Source organism: Nicotiana attenuata, chromosome 1 (genome assembly GCF_001879085.1).
Source record: "Nicotiana attenuata strain UT chromosome 1, NIATTr2, whole genome shotgun sequence".
In the NCBI taxonomy this organism is placed as follows: domain Eukaryota; kingdom Viridiplantae; phylum Streptophyta; class Magnoliopsida; order Solanales; family Solanaceae; genus Nicotiana; species Nicotiana attenuata.
Genome location: NC_031989.1, coordinates 9,170,432 through 9,186,503, shown reverse-complemented (window position 1 = coordinate 9,186,503; position 16,072 = coordinate 9,170,432). Strand labels below are relative to the sequence as shown.

General features: G+C 43.8%; 1 protein-coding gene across 1 annotated transcript; it reads right to left on the bottom strand.

Annotated features, from left to right (window-relative positions):
• On the bottom strand, positions 11,109 to 13,099 carry LOC109232860. The gene is made up of 4 exons (XM_019398546.1): positions 12,966 to 13,099; positions 12,637 to 12,875; positions 12,238 to 12,477; positions 11,109 to 12,136 (listed from the first exon to the last, which is right to left on the bottom strand). Exons 1-4 carry the CDS (start codon positions 13,097 to 13,099, stop codon positions 11,109 to 11,111), a joined length of 1,641 nt encoding a protein of 546 aa, XP_019254091.1.

Genomic DNA, 16,072 nt, shown 5'->3' with positions numbered 1-16,072 from the left:
TTCTTACTTCTTTTATTTCCTTTTGTAGGTTTGCCTAAGACCGTCGAGCTTAGGCCTCTGGTTGGAGACGAGGGCTTGCTTGTTGAGTCTCCCGCTCCGAGACAGGCCGGAGAAAAGAAAAAGAGGAGCGCTCCAAGTTCCCCAGGCTTGGACAAAAAGAAAACAAAAAAGAGGATGGTCCGTAAACCAAAGGAAACCTCCAGCTCCGAGTGCTTGACTCGGACTCACTCCTCTAGCTCAGGGACGAGCCCGAGGAAGATGATCTCTTTCTGGCCCATGAGCCGTCTGTGCCCGAGGAATGGGCGACAGCCGAAGGGGAAACGACGGAGGCTAATCCCTCTCAATTTCGTGAGGTCGACGCAGCAGTTAGGGTCGAGAATCCTCAAGATGCCGGTTTTGCCCCGCTCGGTGTTATAGACATTACGAGATCGCCTTCATTCACAGAATCAATGTTTGATGAAGCCCGAACGACGAAGGAGTGATCTAACGATGGGGTCCATGGAGCGAATGTTCCCCTTTGAAGCTTTTTTGACGGCGTAGACTCATCCGCCCCTGAGGACTTTACTGGTTTGGGCGACTTAGAGGTAGCGAGGAAGAATCCATCCTCTGAGATCGGCGGGCCTGAGCTCGAGCTCGAGGTTGGTTAACCGATTTTCGGCACCGAGCACGGATTCCGATCGGAAGCGGTCCATCATTATCACCGTTTCGAAGGACGCTCAAATTCTTTTCTCCCCTGTTGGGGTAGCTAGTTACCTCCGGTGACTGGCAACCGACGAAGACCAGGAAAAAATGAACGAGGTGGATGCGCCTTGCATGTTCAACGAAGCACAACAGGCACTGAACCGGGTAAGGTGTTTCCAAACTTTTTATTTTTCAGCTTTAGTTCTTGATGATTCTAATATTTCTACTCATATTTGCAGGCTTCAGTTCTTCAACATGAAACCTTCCTCCGGTATCGGGATGAACTGAGCCAGCTTGAGGCCGAAGCCAAAGAGCTTGCTGAGAAGAGAGTCATGTACAAACTTCTCAACGAGCAACGTGAAGGAGAGGTCAAGAGCCTTCAAGCCGAGTTGGATGCGGCTTAGAAAGAACACGCCGACCTGCTGAAATAGGTAAAAATCTTTAAAGTTAGTGATGAGGAGCTAGACACGGTGACTAATGGTCAGAACCCGCAGGTCCAATAGAAGATTGACCAGATCAACCAACTACGAGCCGAGATGGACGTGATCAAGGTCGAGGCCGAGAAGTGGAAAGGCAAGATGGACCGTCTGGCCTCGGAAAAGGAGACTACCCAAGAGCAACTGGCCTCGGCTGAGGCCCAACTTCGAGCGCTGAGGGAGAAAGCTGAGGCCCGATCCCAAAAAGTCGAGGACCTCCAGTCTTAATTAGGCTCGGCTATTGCCGATTGGGATACCCTTGCCAAGGAGTTTAAAGCACCCAAGTCAGTGGCTGACATAACCAGGGCTGATGCCGATGAGATGGTGGCCCAGTACAAAGCTGATGCTGAGGCAGCCCAGGATTGCCTGAAAGACATCGTTGAATATGTGAAGTGGCAGTCCCAAAGGGAGGCCCTCGAGCAGGTTCATGCCCTGGGGTTTGATTTATCGGTCGAGATCGAAATTGCTAAGGGGCTCGAGGCCGAGGCCAAGAAGTTGGCATATCCCGAGGACGAAGAGGACTCCGAGGGTTCCGGCGGATCCGGGGGAGGAAAGGACCCCGATGGTCCTGGTGATGAGGCGGGCTCCGGCAAGGACCAGGCTGCTTAAGTGCTTTGTTTTTTGAACTTCAGTATTTTTTGTTGAGGCCGTTTGGCCTTTGTAAAGATCTTTTGATATATATACAAGGCTTTTTTCCTTCGACAAATTTCAAGATTTTTTGCTTTTTTCTTTATGCTCGCAAAGATTTTGAATGCCTTAGCGCGTAATAATTAGGTCTTGTTCGGAGGTTCAAACAAGGCTCGCTCTCGATATTATTTCGCTCAAGATACGTGGGGGCTTGGTATGACCGGAAGCTTTCCCTGAAGTATTTACTTAGAATTATTAGATTATAATTTTGCCGAAAGTAGCCTTTGAACCGATTTAGAAATTTTTAAAGGCCTTATGTTTTGGTTACGGGTCTCAGACGTCTCCGAGCCGTTCTAGGACGACCGTAGCCTTTCAAGTTCAGGTGTTGCCCGATGGGCTTCTTACCCCGTGTCATCCGGGCTTGCCAAGGACAATAGTCCCCAAATGGGGATGGTCGTAGCCTTTAAAGTTCGGGCATTTCCCAATAGATTTTGTGCTCCCGGGCTTCGATAGCCTAGGCCGTCCGAAAGCCTTGGATCCCTTGGATCCGGATAGAGGTGGTCCTTGGGCTTAGTGTCTTTTAGGGAACAGAATGTAGTACATTTTAGAGACAAAATATTTATCTGCATGGTAAGAACTTTCTTTTATTTCTGTGCGCAATATACAAGGTTGCAAACATGTACAAACTTCGTCTTATGGCTTGGGTGGTCTATATGGGCACAGTTCATTTAACCTTTTGACCCTAACAGTAAATCCTATCCATCGAGACTAAACTTGTTCGAGTACAAAGTTTCTTTCCGTACTAAAATCATTATCTAAGGGTGATGGCGCCCAGTATTCGAGGCTGATCGCAGAGAGAGCTCGGATACTGTTGATGTGATCCTCGACTCCGGTTCATAACCGGTATTCAATCCTAAGTTAGCGTGATCCACTGTTGCCTCGTTAAAAACCTTGCTGGAAAACCCATTTAGGACAAAACCGTTTCAAAGGAAAAAGAGTGCAACGCGTGCCTTCAACCTAAAAGTCGTAACGTTCCTTGATTGTTACCTGTAAGTGTTAGTCCAATATGTAAAGAAAAGAAATGAATGGGGTCGTACCTCTGCAGTAGTATCATTTTAAGTGGGTCACGTAGTAGTTGTTCGGTAGTCGATCATCGTTAATTGCTTCGAGTTTGTACGATCCTTTGCCGGTGATCTCGATAATTCGATATGGACCTTCCCAATTCGGCCCCAGTTTTCCTTCGTTCGGGTTCCGGGTGTTCAATGTCACCTTCCTTAGTACCAAGTCCCTAATGCTGAAGTGTCGGAGGTTGGCTCTCCGATTGTAATACCTTTTGATCTGTTGCTTTTGGGAGGCCATCTGGACGAAGGCGGCCTCGCGCCTTTCGTCTAACAGCTCCAAGCTCGTATTCATGGCCTCATCGTTTAACTCTTCGGTCGCATTTCGAAACCTAAGACTCGGTTCTCCTACTTCGACTGGTATTAGAGCTTCGGCGCCGTAAACCAACGAGAACGGGGTGGCCCCGGTACTGGATTTTGAGGTCGTACGATATGCCCATAGGACTTCGGGCAAGATTTCCTTCCATTTTTCTTTGGTGTCGGTCAACCTCTTTTTGAGGTTTGGAGTATAGTTTTGTTCGTGGAATCCGCTTGCCCGTTCGCACTAGGGTGATAGGATCCTTTTGATCTTATGGTCCTCGAAAAACTTGCTCACTTTGCTGCCGATGAACTGCTTCCTATTGTCGCATACGATCTCGGCTGGCATTCCGAACCGGCATATTATATGGTCCCAAATGAAATCAATAACTTCCTTCTCCCTGACTTTCTCAAATGCTTAGGATTCCACCCATTTAGAAAAATAGTCAGTCATAAATAATATAAATTGAGCCTTACGGGGTGCCCATGGCAGGGGGCCGACAATGTCCATCCCCCATTTCATGAACAGCCAGGGTGACAAGATCGAATGCAGCAGCTCCCCGGGTTGATGAATCATCGGAGCATGCATCTGACATCCGTCGCATTTTCGTACAAACTCCTTAGCGTCCCTTTCTATGTCAATTCAGTAGTAGCCGACTCTGATTACTTTTCGAACTATGATTCGGTGCCCGAATGATTTCTACAGGTTCCTTTGTGGACTTCCCTCTGAACATACTCGGTATCTCCCGGTCCTAGAATATTGCGAGTGGGCCATCGAATGTTCTCCTGAATAGGGTATCGTCTTCAGACAAGCTGAATAGGGCCGCCTTTGTATGCAGAGCCCTCGATTCTTTAGGATTCGAGGGCAGTTTTCTGGTTTTCAGATACTCTATATATTTGTTTCTCCAGTCCAGGTCAAGCTTGTTGAGTTTATCTCGGCGTGACCTTGTTCTACTACCGATCACATGAGTTGTACGACCGTCCCCGAGTTGAATTCATCGTCATCGACCAAAGATCCTAAATTAGCAAGAGCATCGGCCTCGCTGTTTTGTTCTTGAGGTACATGCTGCAGAGTCCACTCCTTGACTTCAAATGCTCCATTGAATTGGTTCACCATAAGGAGAGAGTCGCATTTAGCTTCGATCACATCTGCCCCTAGGCTTTTAGCCAGTTCGAGACCTGCAATCATGGCCTCATACTCGGCCTCGTTGTTATTCAATTTTACAGTCCTAATAGATTGTCTAACTACATTACTTGTCGGTGGTTTCAACATGATGCCAAGTCCGGACCCCTTTGCGTTCGAGGCACCGTCCGTAAAGAAGGTCCAGATTCCCGAGGAAGTACTCGAGTTTAACAACAACTCCTTTTCGACCTCGGGTATCAGGGTCGGTGTGAAGTTGGCCACAAAGTCCACAAAAATTTAAGATTTGATGGCGGTTCGGGGTCGATATCGATATCGTACCCGCTAATTTCCACATCCCATTTGGCAAATCATCCCGAGAGCTCGGGTTTTGCATTATGTTTCTTAACGGGTAAGTAGTCATGACACATATGGGATGGCATTAAAAATACGGTTTTAGTTTCCTACAGGCGCTTAGCAAAGCGAGCACCAATTTTTCTAAGTGAGGATACCTAGTTTCGACCTCTCCTAGAGTTCTACTAACATAATAGATAGGAAATTGTATACCTTCTTCTTCCCGGACCAGGACTCCACTTACCGCCACCTCGGATACTGCTAAGTACAGGTACAATTATTTGTCTGCCTTCGGAGAATGAAGCAAAGGTGGGCTCAAGAGGTGCTTCTTGAGTTCCTCCAGGGCTTGTTGGCACTCGGGGTCCATGAGAAGTTATTCTTCTTCTTCAACAGTGATAAGAATCGATGGCTTTTGTCGGAGGACCTCGAGATGAACTGACCCAAAGCGGCTATGCGTCCGGTTAACCTTTGTACGGCCTTGACATTTTCCACTACGGTAATATCCTCTATGGCCTTGATTTTATCAGGATTGATCTCGATCCCCCAGTTGGACACCATGAATCCGAGAAATTTTCTGGATTCGACTCCGAATGCATATTTTTCCAGGTTCAGCTTCATATTGTACTTCTTCAATATGTTGAAGGTTTCCTGCAAATGCTTCAAATGGTCCTCTGCTCGCGGGGACTTAACCAACATATTGTCAATATAAACCTCCATCGATTTTCCTATCTGTTCTTCGAACATCCGATTTACTAGGCGTTGGTAAGTGGCACCATATTTTTTAGTCCGAATGGCATTACGTTTTAGCAGTAGGTGCCATACTTAGTGATGAAGGACATTTTTTCCTTTTTGCCCGGGTCCATCCGAATTTGGTTGTACTTGAAATAGGTGTCGAAAAAACTGAGGATCTCGTGGCCGGTCGTCGCATCGATCATGCGATCAATGTTGGGAAAAGGGAGAGAGTCCTTGGGACATGACTTATTCAAATCCTTATAGTCTACACACATTCTTAATTTATTCCCTTTTTAGGGACTACCACTACATTTGCTCACCAATCTGGGTACTTAACCTTCCGTATGGACCCTATTTTAAGGAGTTCAGATACCTCGTCTTTGATGAATGCATGCTTGACTTCGGACTGAGGTCTCCTTTTTTTGTTTGATTGGATGGAACTTCGGGTCCAGGCTCAGCTTGTGAGTGGTTATTTTCGGGGGGATCCCTGTCATATCAAGGTGGGACCAAGCGAAATAATCTACATTAGCTATAAGGAATTTAATGAGCTTTTTCCTGAGCTCGAGACAACCCCGGGCCCAGGTATACCTTATGATCGGGAAAATGCTCGATCAATATGACCTGCTCCAGTTCTTCGACCGTTGATTTGGTGGCGTCAGAGTCATCGGGGGCTATAAAAGACCTAGGAACCCCGTAGTCGTCGTCTTTACCGTCCCCTGCTTCTCCAGTTGGGTCGGGGCCGGTGTTCGTAAATGCTATTTGGCTTTTTCCTTGGCCCCGAACCCAGACCTTTTGTTGTTGAAAGTGCGGATATCGAGATCACCTCTTCGACCGCGAATATTTCCTTTATGGCCGGTTGTTCTCCATAGATTGTTTTAATCCCTCTTGGCATTGGGAATTTCAACACATGGTGTAGAGTTAAGGGTACTGCCTCATGTTGTGGATCCACGGCCTCCCGACAGAGAATTGTACCTCATATCTCCTTCGATCACATAGAACTTGGTTTCTTGAATGGTTCGGGTGGCCTTCATCAGTAATGTTATCTCCCCTTTAGTAGTCTCACATTCCAAGTTGAATCCATTTAGAACTCAAACTGTAGGCACGATTTTATCTTGTAGACCGAGTTGTTCCATGACCCTCGATCTGATGATGTTGGCCGAGCTACCTGGATCAATTAACACACGCTTAACTCGAGATTTATTTATGAGTACAGATATTACCAATGCATCATTGTGGGGTTGCACGATGCCTTCAGCGTCCTCGTCGTTGAAAGACAAGGTTCCCTCTGGCACGTAATCTCGAGTCCTTTTTTCCCTTGTGATGGATACTTTGGTGCGCTTTAGCATAGGCCCCTGGGGAACGTCGACCCCACCGATAATCATGTTAATGACGTGCTGAGGTTCCTCCTACACGATCTATTTATTAGAATCCCTATTCATGAAATGATTCTTGGCTCAATCGCTTAGGAAATCTCGGAGATGTTTGTTGTAACACCTCCTTTTTTCGAGGAATAAGGGAGTTTTTCCAATTAAAGTGATATTGTTCGAAATAGAATTATTTATTTAATTAGAGTCACCACTTAGGATAATTATTTTGATGTCCCAAGGCACCGGTTTATTTTAAAATTCCAAATCGAGGAAATGGACTCTATTTTTACGGTTCGCGAACACAGAAGACCGGGTAAGGAATTCTGTTAACGCGAGAGAAGGTGTGAGGCACTCCGAGTTTCGTGGTTTTAGCACGGTCGCTTAACTATTAATAATTGGCCCAATTATGTGATTTAATACATATTTAAAACCTATTGTGCATTTTACGTTTTAATCGCTTTTAATTATATATTTAACCGCCTTTAGTATGGCAATTTATTTGAAAAAGTCATGATGCCGCGCACTTATTTGTTCTTGTACATATTGTGAATCGCATCACGTGAAACGCACCTGCGATTTATAACATATTTATTTTATTATTATTTGAAGTTATGATCGACTCACGTGAAACGCGCACTCGTATTGGGGATTATGTATCATGACAATGCCACGGAGCCGTACCTATAGTCACGATAATTTATTATAGTGCGCCTAAAGCATGGTACAAATGTTTATAAGTTGTTTATTCCCTAATTTGGAGATTGTGTGTGTGAAAGGCCCGTGATTATGAAGTACTTTACCTAAAGAGAATTAATGCTCATGTTCTGCATATCTAATAGTAACTAAGGCAAGAATTTGATAAGGTACTTGTATTTTATTAGCCTACTCCTAAAGTGCACATTGGATTTGGATAATTTTGGACTTGTTGCACTAATTAGGGAAGGAAAAATATTTGTGTCTAAGATTGAATTAGTTCTAAGGATTCCAATAAATATAACGTGCAGAAAGGTATTATTCGAGCTACCCGTTACAGTGACGAGTCTAGTGAGCTGGCCCAATTATTTTCAGGCCTGCAATAGATGGATTTAAAATCCAAAGTCGATAAAGACCTTCTTAATTGGGCCAGTTCATGACCAGGTCCAAAACCAGAAGAAAATACTTGCAAACATCAGCTATACAAAAACTAAACTTGCAGATTTTGAATAATGTTGGAAGATAAGCATTATTACAAACAAAAAAAAAAACAAATTCGACTGAATCATCATGTCACCATTTTAGTGTTACAAGATACATCTCAATTATAAACAAGACAAACTAATTTCAATTAATTCGAAAACTGCACGAAAAAGTTACTTTCATGCTGATCTTAACTTCAAAAAGAAGAAATCTGAGCCTTGTGTAAATGCCCAGAAATACAGTATTTAACCAGAATGAACTATTACATAAATAGCCATTTTTTGCTCCTTGAAACCCATGAATCACGCCTATTATCAGTCAGGATTCGACGCTCAACATCAATGCCTCCCAATATTTAACTCCTAAAAGTGAAAACCATGCGTACAAATCATACAATATTTCGGTTCTTGATTCATTATTTCATAGTTAAACAGCATTTTAGGATCTGGGCATGAAGACCGCAAGCATGTCATGTTATTTAAGTCCGCATTATTAGAATTGAAAAGAAAAAGATAAGAAAATAGTAAGATCAGGAAAAAAGGGAGACATCTATTGACGATGAAATATTAATTCCATTTCATTTAATTGAAGATATGAGGGTTTACATAAAGATCAAATACAATAAAGTAAACACATTCAAGTTACACCTTGGAATAACTCGTAATGTATAAGAGATGGCAAGACTGAACTACCGTGCCTCCCGTCCGACAGGGAATGGGGTAGCTTTCCAATTCTAAAGCTTATCATCCGGTCCGATATATAACACCCCAGCATTGCTCGTGCCTTCCCCTAGCTGGACCGTGTGAGACTCATACAGCATTTGTTTCATGTCTGCACAAATATCATCAATCTCTTCGGCCATGAAGGCCTCTTATTCTTCTTCCACATATTTGTGTTTGACAAATGATCGGGCGAGATGTGGAATGGGCTGGGGCAAGACCCACCCTTTTTCTTTGCGCTCTTTAGCCCATGTTCGGTCGGCCTTTGTAGACCTGAAACCCACACCGAAAAACTTTTCATTGGCAATTGAAGTAATAGGCTCTGTGATGCCTTGTAGAGATACTCTGAGCCCCTTTCCGGGATTGTACCCATGTCTAATCATTTGAGTGGCGACCATGACCGAGGCATTAGGCAATCAAGGTTGAGGTAATAGGGCCCCTTCTTCGCATTGTTCAGCAACCACAATCTCGAAGGCCTGGTAGACAATATGCTCAATGTCTTCCCTAGCTTCAAGGCACGGGACTGAAGGTTCCCTGTAAATGGATTGGTCATCTTCCCCATGTACGACAATCTCTTGGTTTTCATAGTCAAATTTAACCATTTTTTTTATCAAAGTCCACTAGGCCTTATGTCTAGGGTTAGTTTTCATAAATATAAAGTAAAGTACAACAATGGAGGGGACATAAACCTTACCTCCCAAAGGTTGGATGTACACTTGATCATCCAAAATGACAACCAAATGGACCTAAAATTCTATATGAAGTTAGACCTATGGAGAAACTCCAGTTGCCTATCCAACATTGATAGACTACTGGGTATACAAAAACATGGTAAAGGAAACCTAGGTCAACTGTACAAAAATGCACAAGTGATCCTAATTCTACTAAACAAATGAGTTGGAAGTTCATCTTCCATATACAACAAGATCTACATCTTCTAAAGAGTAGAGACTTTCTATGGAGTATGACAAAAAAGTGATCATGGTCCAGACATTCTTCAACTTTGCTTTGACAGTGAGACTAAAGAAAGCCTAGTTGAAGAAGGTTAACAAAAAGGACCTAAGTAGGTGGCCATACATGCTGATTCTGCCTGGAGCTTCCGACAGAAAAGAGTGAGCATTTTCCTGCTGCCATCATCCAAGAAATCTTGGAAGTTACAGGATGTGCAAGTGGTTTATGGCTTCTTGGATTGTTGCTGCAGCATGTGAGCTTCTTTTGCTGGAAACTGGTGGCTTTATTCTGTTGAGTACATAGGTCTGGACCCCTATTATTGCCCTATGGAAGCTCTGCATAAATGGCAGCCGACTACATGTGAAGCTGCTGCTGATGACTATACTGAGTGATGAAACCTTGGGTGTGTGCTTGCTTAGTTTCTGAGTTGTCTAACCTTGACCTTCATTGTTGTTCCTGTTGTTGTTGTTGTGTCTAAAGGCTTGTGACCCCTGATGAAGCTTGTGAGTCCTGTGTGTCATGTGTGGTTGTAGGTGAGCCAGGTTAAAAGTGCCCTTATGATAGGCCCAGGAGAATTGTTGCATGATGCTAATACCACACCTTGTAACTGCAACAATACTCTGAACCTATCCATAGTATCTGCAAAAAGAAACAAACTTGTTAGTGAAAAGGAATCTACTCTCAGGTTCTTGTGTGTTCTGAGAGTAGTGTGAGAAGTTAGTTTCAGGATGATGAAGGTGTGTTGGTAGTTAGAAAGAGAAATCTGTAGGTTAGCATTTTGGAGAGCTGGTGGATTCTGGCAGTATTTCAGTTCTTGTGTGGCAGTGAGCATGGAGAATGTACTGCCATTCAAGGCCATTGTTTCCCTCACCTATTTGAGCTTGAAAGGTAGTACTGCCCCCCCCCCCCCAGGTTCTTGTGGGTTCTGGGTGATAGTTGTGTTGATTGTGGGAGGTGAAGTATAGCTCCTGCTGTGTGATGATTTTGGAGGTGGTAGTATAGATCATGGATGTAGTGATGTTCCTGCTTCTTCTGCTTTTGTTTATAAGGTTCAAAGTGGTGAATTGGTTGAGGCAATTAGTATATTTCCAGTAGGATGAACACCATAAGTATTGATACCACCCACTGAAGGTATGTCAATTAGCTTAACAAGCCTTCACCGGAAGTACCTGCAAAAAAGAAACCAAAGTTAGGGAAAAGCTAGGTGTCCCTGCTTCTGTAATTGCAATGGTGTTTTGGATTAGTGGGAAGAAGGAAAGGCATTTTGTGAATGGGTGGTGTCATGTGGTGTATGGTGTGAGGGTAGGAAAGCTGGAAGTTTTTATGGTGAGGGAGGTTGGGAAATTGCTGGTGGAATGATGGTTGTGTGTTTTGGAGAGGTTGGTGTAGTGTTGGCCGGTTCTGGGAATTTTCTGTGTGAGGTGTTTGATCTATGTTGTGTGTGTGATGGGGTTGTGATGGGTTGTGTGGGATTCTATGCTGGAGTGAAATCAGGAAAGGGTTCCTGCAAAACTGTTGTTGTAGACTGTTGCTGGAGTGAAGTCAGAAAAGAGGTGGTTATTGGTGTAGACTGCTGCTGTAATATTCTCCTTCATGGTGACAGATTGGTGCTCTATCATGTTCATAGTGTTCTTAACTTGGACTAATGGACTGTTTGACTGTTGGGAAGGTTGTAGTGGACTCCTGAATTTAGCCATAGCCATTAAAGGAATTGGATGTGGAAGCATTATAAGTGGACATTTGGAGCCTATTTGTGGTTTTGTGCCTGAAAGCAGGGTATCTAACTGATCAAGTCTGATCTGCCCTCTAATGTGTGGTGGCAGTTCCTGCACACAGTTGAAGTGTGACATGTGTTCAAGTTCATGGCTCAGTTTTGATAATGAATCAGCTGGGAAATTGGCTTCCCTATAGACATGAGAGCATTTGAATTCCTCAAAGTGCTGACTGAGATCCTTCAACTTTTGTATGAACATCTGAAGAGACCAAGGAGGTTCAGAAGTGCTATTGATCCAAGTAATCAACAATGCAGAATCAACTTCTAAATGTTCTTTGGTATAACCATTTTCCAAACACCACTGGACACCAATAATTGCAGCTTCAGTTTCTGCTTGATTATTAGTTCCTTCACCAAGGGGGGTGGCCATAGCATGAATGAAGTTACCATGTTGATCCCTTATGATGGTGCCAGCTCTAATTTTCCCCAGATTACTGAGAGCAGTACCATCACTAGTGATTTTCACAAAGTTGTCCTGCGGTGTCCTCCATACTACCTTGGTAATAGAGATGGTTTGCTGCAGATTTTTAGTCATTGAATAGAGACCAATCCACTTAGATGGCCAGTTGAAGTGAGGATAGCAGGACCTTAGCAGGAGATGAATATCAGAGTCAATGGAATACAGGACTCTGATCATAGAAGAGGCTCTACCACCATATTTGGCATTACATCTGTTCTTCCATAGATTCCAATAGATGATGGTAGGAGTTGTATCTAGGAGCAGTTGCTGCACTACATTCTTGCCTTTATGTAGACACCATTTCATAAGAACAAGGTGTAGAGGAAGTTGGTCAAAATGGAGGCCTGTGATGCCAATATTTCTTCCAAATAGCTCGCAAAGTGACCTGTGCTAAAAATATGATTAACAGTTTCAGCTTGAGGCCTACTGCAACATGCACATCTTGTGACTGTAGGATTGCCAAAGGCAACAACCCTATCATCAGTTGGTATTTTATTTCTGATGGCTCTCCAAAGACAGAAGGACCATTTGAAAGGAAGCTTTTTATGCCATGTCTTCTTGTTAGAGAGCAGATGTTGTTTCTTTCTTCTTATGGTTTCCCAGGCTGAGGCACAGGTGAAATTTCCTGAAACATTGGGGGTCCAAATGGCTTTATCAGGAATCTGTGGGTTATGGTAAATGGGGATTTGCAGAATGTGGGCTATCATGTGTGATGGAGCTGTTTCATTAAGTTTTTGAACATTTCATTGCCATGTATCCCAAAATTGTGAGACTTTGATCTTGCCAGGTTTGCCTCCTTCAGTTCTATGAGCAGTTAAAGGTGCAGTACCTAGCCAATTATCCCACCAGAAGCTCACCTCACCAGAATGAAGCCTCCACCTGATGTGTTGTTCTGCCTCCTTTTTGTTTGTCATGAGGCTTTTCCAAGCCTGTGATTGGCCAGTATCCCACTTTTTAGAGATTGGGTGGGATCTCTGATAGTACTTGGCCATAAGAAAGTTGCTCCACGATGAAGGTTTGCACCTAAAGTTCCACCATTGTTTGTATTCCATGGACTTGCAGACATCTTGAATAGATCTTACCCCAATGCCACCTTAATTAAATGGATATGACAGCTTACCCCAGGATGCCCAATGATATTTGTGTTTGTCCTTCTCCAAACCCCAAAAGAAATTAGCAGCCAACTTCTCAATCTGTTTCATTACTGTCTTAGGAGGGGAGACAGCAGAAAGTAAGTGAACAGGCATTGATTGCAGAACATACTTTACCAAATTGACTTTTCACCATAGGATAGGAGTCTTCCTTGCCAACCTCTGATTCTGCTGACCACTTTTGATATGAGACCATTGAAGTGGATGATTCTTTTCCTACCTATGTAGAGAGGGCAACCAAGATAGGTAAGAGGAGAATTTTTTTCTCGTGAATCCTGTGATTCTGGTAACATTGTAGTGGAAGACACAAGAGGGAACCACGAAATGGCTTTTGCTGCTGTTAATCTTCTGGCCAGAGGTATCTTCATAGTCTCTAAGAATGGTCATTATTCTATTGAGGGAATTCTTTGTACCAGATGTGAAAATGATTACATCATCAGCAAATCTAAGATGGTTGATTTGAGGACCCCTTCTTTCCATGTAGAATCCATTGAATAGCTCATCATGTGTTAAGTTATTCAGCATTCTGGATAACAATTCAGCACCCAGAATGAAGAGAGCAGGAGACAGGGGATCACCTTGTTTAAGAACCCTTGTGGATTTGAAAAAACCTTGTCTGGTACCATTCACAATCACAGAGTACTAGTTGTTGGACATAATTCTCCAAATCATACCAATGATGACTTCACAGAATCCCATTCTTCTGAGCATAATACAGGTGTATTTGGTGGAGAGTTGAAAGAACATCTCCGGTAGCATGAATCCATGGCCTTCCCAAGAGGAAATTTTATGAAGTGTCCATGTCCAAAACCTGGAAAGTCACCTCTAAGTCCGCCGGGCCAATAGTCAAAATCAGATCGATTTCCCCTATTGTGTTTCTCTTGACCCCATCAAAGGCCCGTACACAGATGTTGTTAGCTTAGATTCTTTCCGTCCCAAATTCCATTCTTTGAGTGTTGAGAGAGGGCAAATATCGACCCCGGAACCACCATCTAGCATGACTCTCTTCACATAATAGCCCTCACATTTGATGGTCATGTGAAGGGATTTGTTGTGGGTGGCTCCCTTTGGGGCAAATCATCGCGGCTGAAATAAATCCTATTGACCTCAAAGAATCGCTTAGCCATTCTCTCCAATTGTTCAACTGAAGTGTCCACTAGGACATATGCTTCATTCAAAGTTTTCAAGAGTACCTTCTGGTGTTCATTCGAACTTAGCAATAGAGATAAAAGCGAGACCTTGGAAGGAGTCTTCTGGAGTTGGTCAACTATTGCATATTCTGAAGTTTTCATTTTTCGAAAAAATTCTTCTGCTTCCTCATCGCTCACAGGCTTCTTAGGTGGAAACCGTTTATCCTTATTCAGTTTTGACTTCTTTAACTCTTCTGGGTTGTGGTACTTCCCATATCGATTCATTTCATTCACTTCTCCCATAATCTCTTTCCCTTGTAGGTAACCACTGTTCTGTTGTAATTCCAGGGGACTGCGGTGGGGTCTCTCATAGGGCTCTGTGGTGCGCAATTGATAACCACGGGCTTAGTCAGCCTTGGTGGAATTACCGGCCCCCGCGCCACATAAGTCCCTTTTGGCATATACAATCACGGCACATTCAGCGTAGGCTTCTTTTGCTTGAATTTTTTGGGAGTGTTCAAAATGAGCTGTTCTTTTCTTGGGGCCTTAGGAACATAGAGAATCACGTTCTTAGCAGGTGCTGCCCTAGTCTTTGTTTTTATAGATTGAGGAACCAGACTGATTTTCTTCTCAGTTTTGACTTATTTTACCGCTGCTTTGGGTCTTGCCTCAAAATCGGCGATGGCGATGATGTCTTTCAATGCTGGATTAAATTCCTTTTTGTCACAATTAATTCCAATGACTTGCCCATTTTTGTGAGCTGGTAATGGATTGTTAGTCACATTTGGGACTTCCTCGTCCCTTAGAACAACTCTTTTTTGTTCTATCAAGCTTTCAACCGCCCTTTTGAGGGTCCAACAGTCCTCTGTATCATGACCCTCTGCTCTCGAATGGTAAGCACGCCTGGTACTGGGCCGGTATGATGGGGATTCAGGATTTTGCCGGTTGGGGGGTACAAGTTGCAACAGACCCAGTTGGATTAGCTTTAGGAACATGCTGGAGTAGGATTCACCAATATGGGTGAAATTGTTTCTCCTAGGAGGCTCACGGGGGCGTGGATTATGTTGGTGGTTGTTTTGTGGTGGACGGGGGTTATACGGAGCTTGGTAGGGAGGGTTATTTCTGGGAGGTGGAGCTCGGGCTTGGTTGTAGTGATATTGCGATCGCGTGTAGGGATGGGCATTTATCACCGCATAGTGAGGCAGTGCTACAGCATGGGCTACATCTTGGTGTGGATAGTAGTTGTCGCGCCCCCTTTTTTCCCCTCCTCTCGGAGGGAGGTCCGGGTTTCGACATTTTCATGGGGTGTGATAACTCGTTTCCTTTTGGGAATTGGGTATTTGAAGAGTTGCCACCTAACGGATTACGGTGCGTTAGGCACCTAGAGTGATTAACTCTTGGATTGGTTTACATTACCAGAGATTAGGTTAAGGGCTCGAAATAACCTCGAGGGGAAGGTGTTAGGCACCCCTCTTGGTCCATAACTGTGGGTCCCGACCGAACTTATATTCACAAATTAGTCCATATAAATAAATAGTTGAATCAAATAGGTTACAAGTAAAGCATGTTGGGTAACTCACATAATAGGATAAAGATTTTTGAATAAGTTGTAAACAAAGGTTTTGAATAGAAAAAGACTTTCGGTAAAGGAGGAGTCCTAGGTTGGTTAGCCTATAGGATCATCCCACACAATGTCCGGTAAACACTCCTCGATGAGGGGCTACACGTGACATTAGCGTGTAGTCTTCATATCCCATATCTACCCTTCCCATCCTCTTAGGGGTCATGCAAAGCGAGTGTTTGGTCAGCGATCTCTATTGCGTGTTGTTACACGTCCCTTCTTAATGATCTTGGAGGGATTTAAGACCTCTACCTACAGGTGACTCTAGACAGACCCCTAAGGTTTAAAAGGTAAAAATACTAAGGCGACAAGTAATAA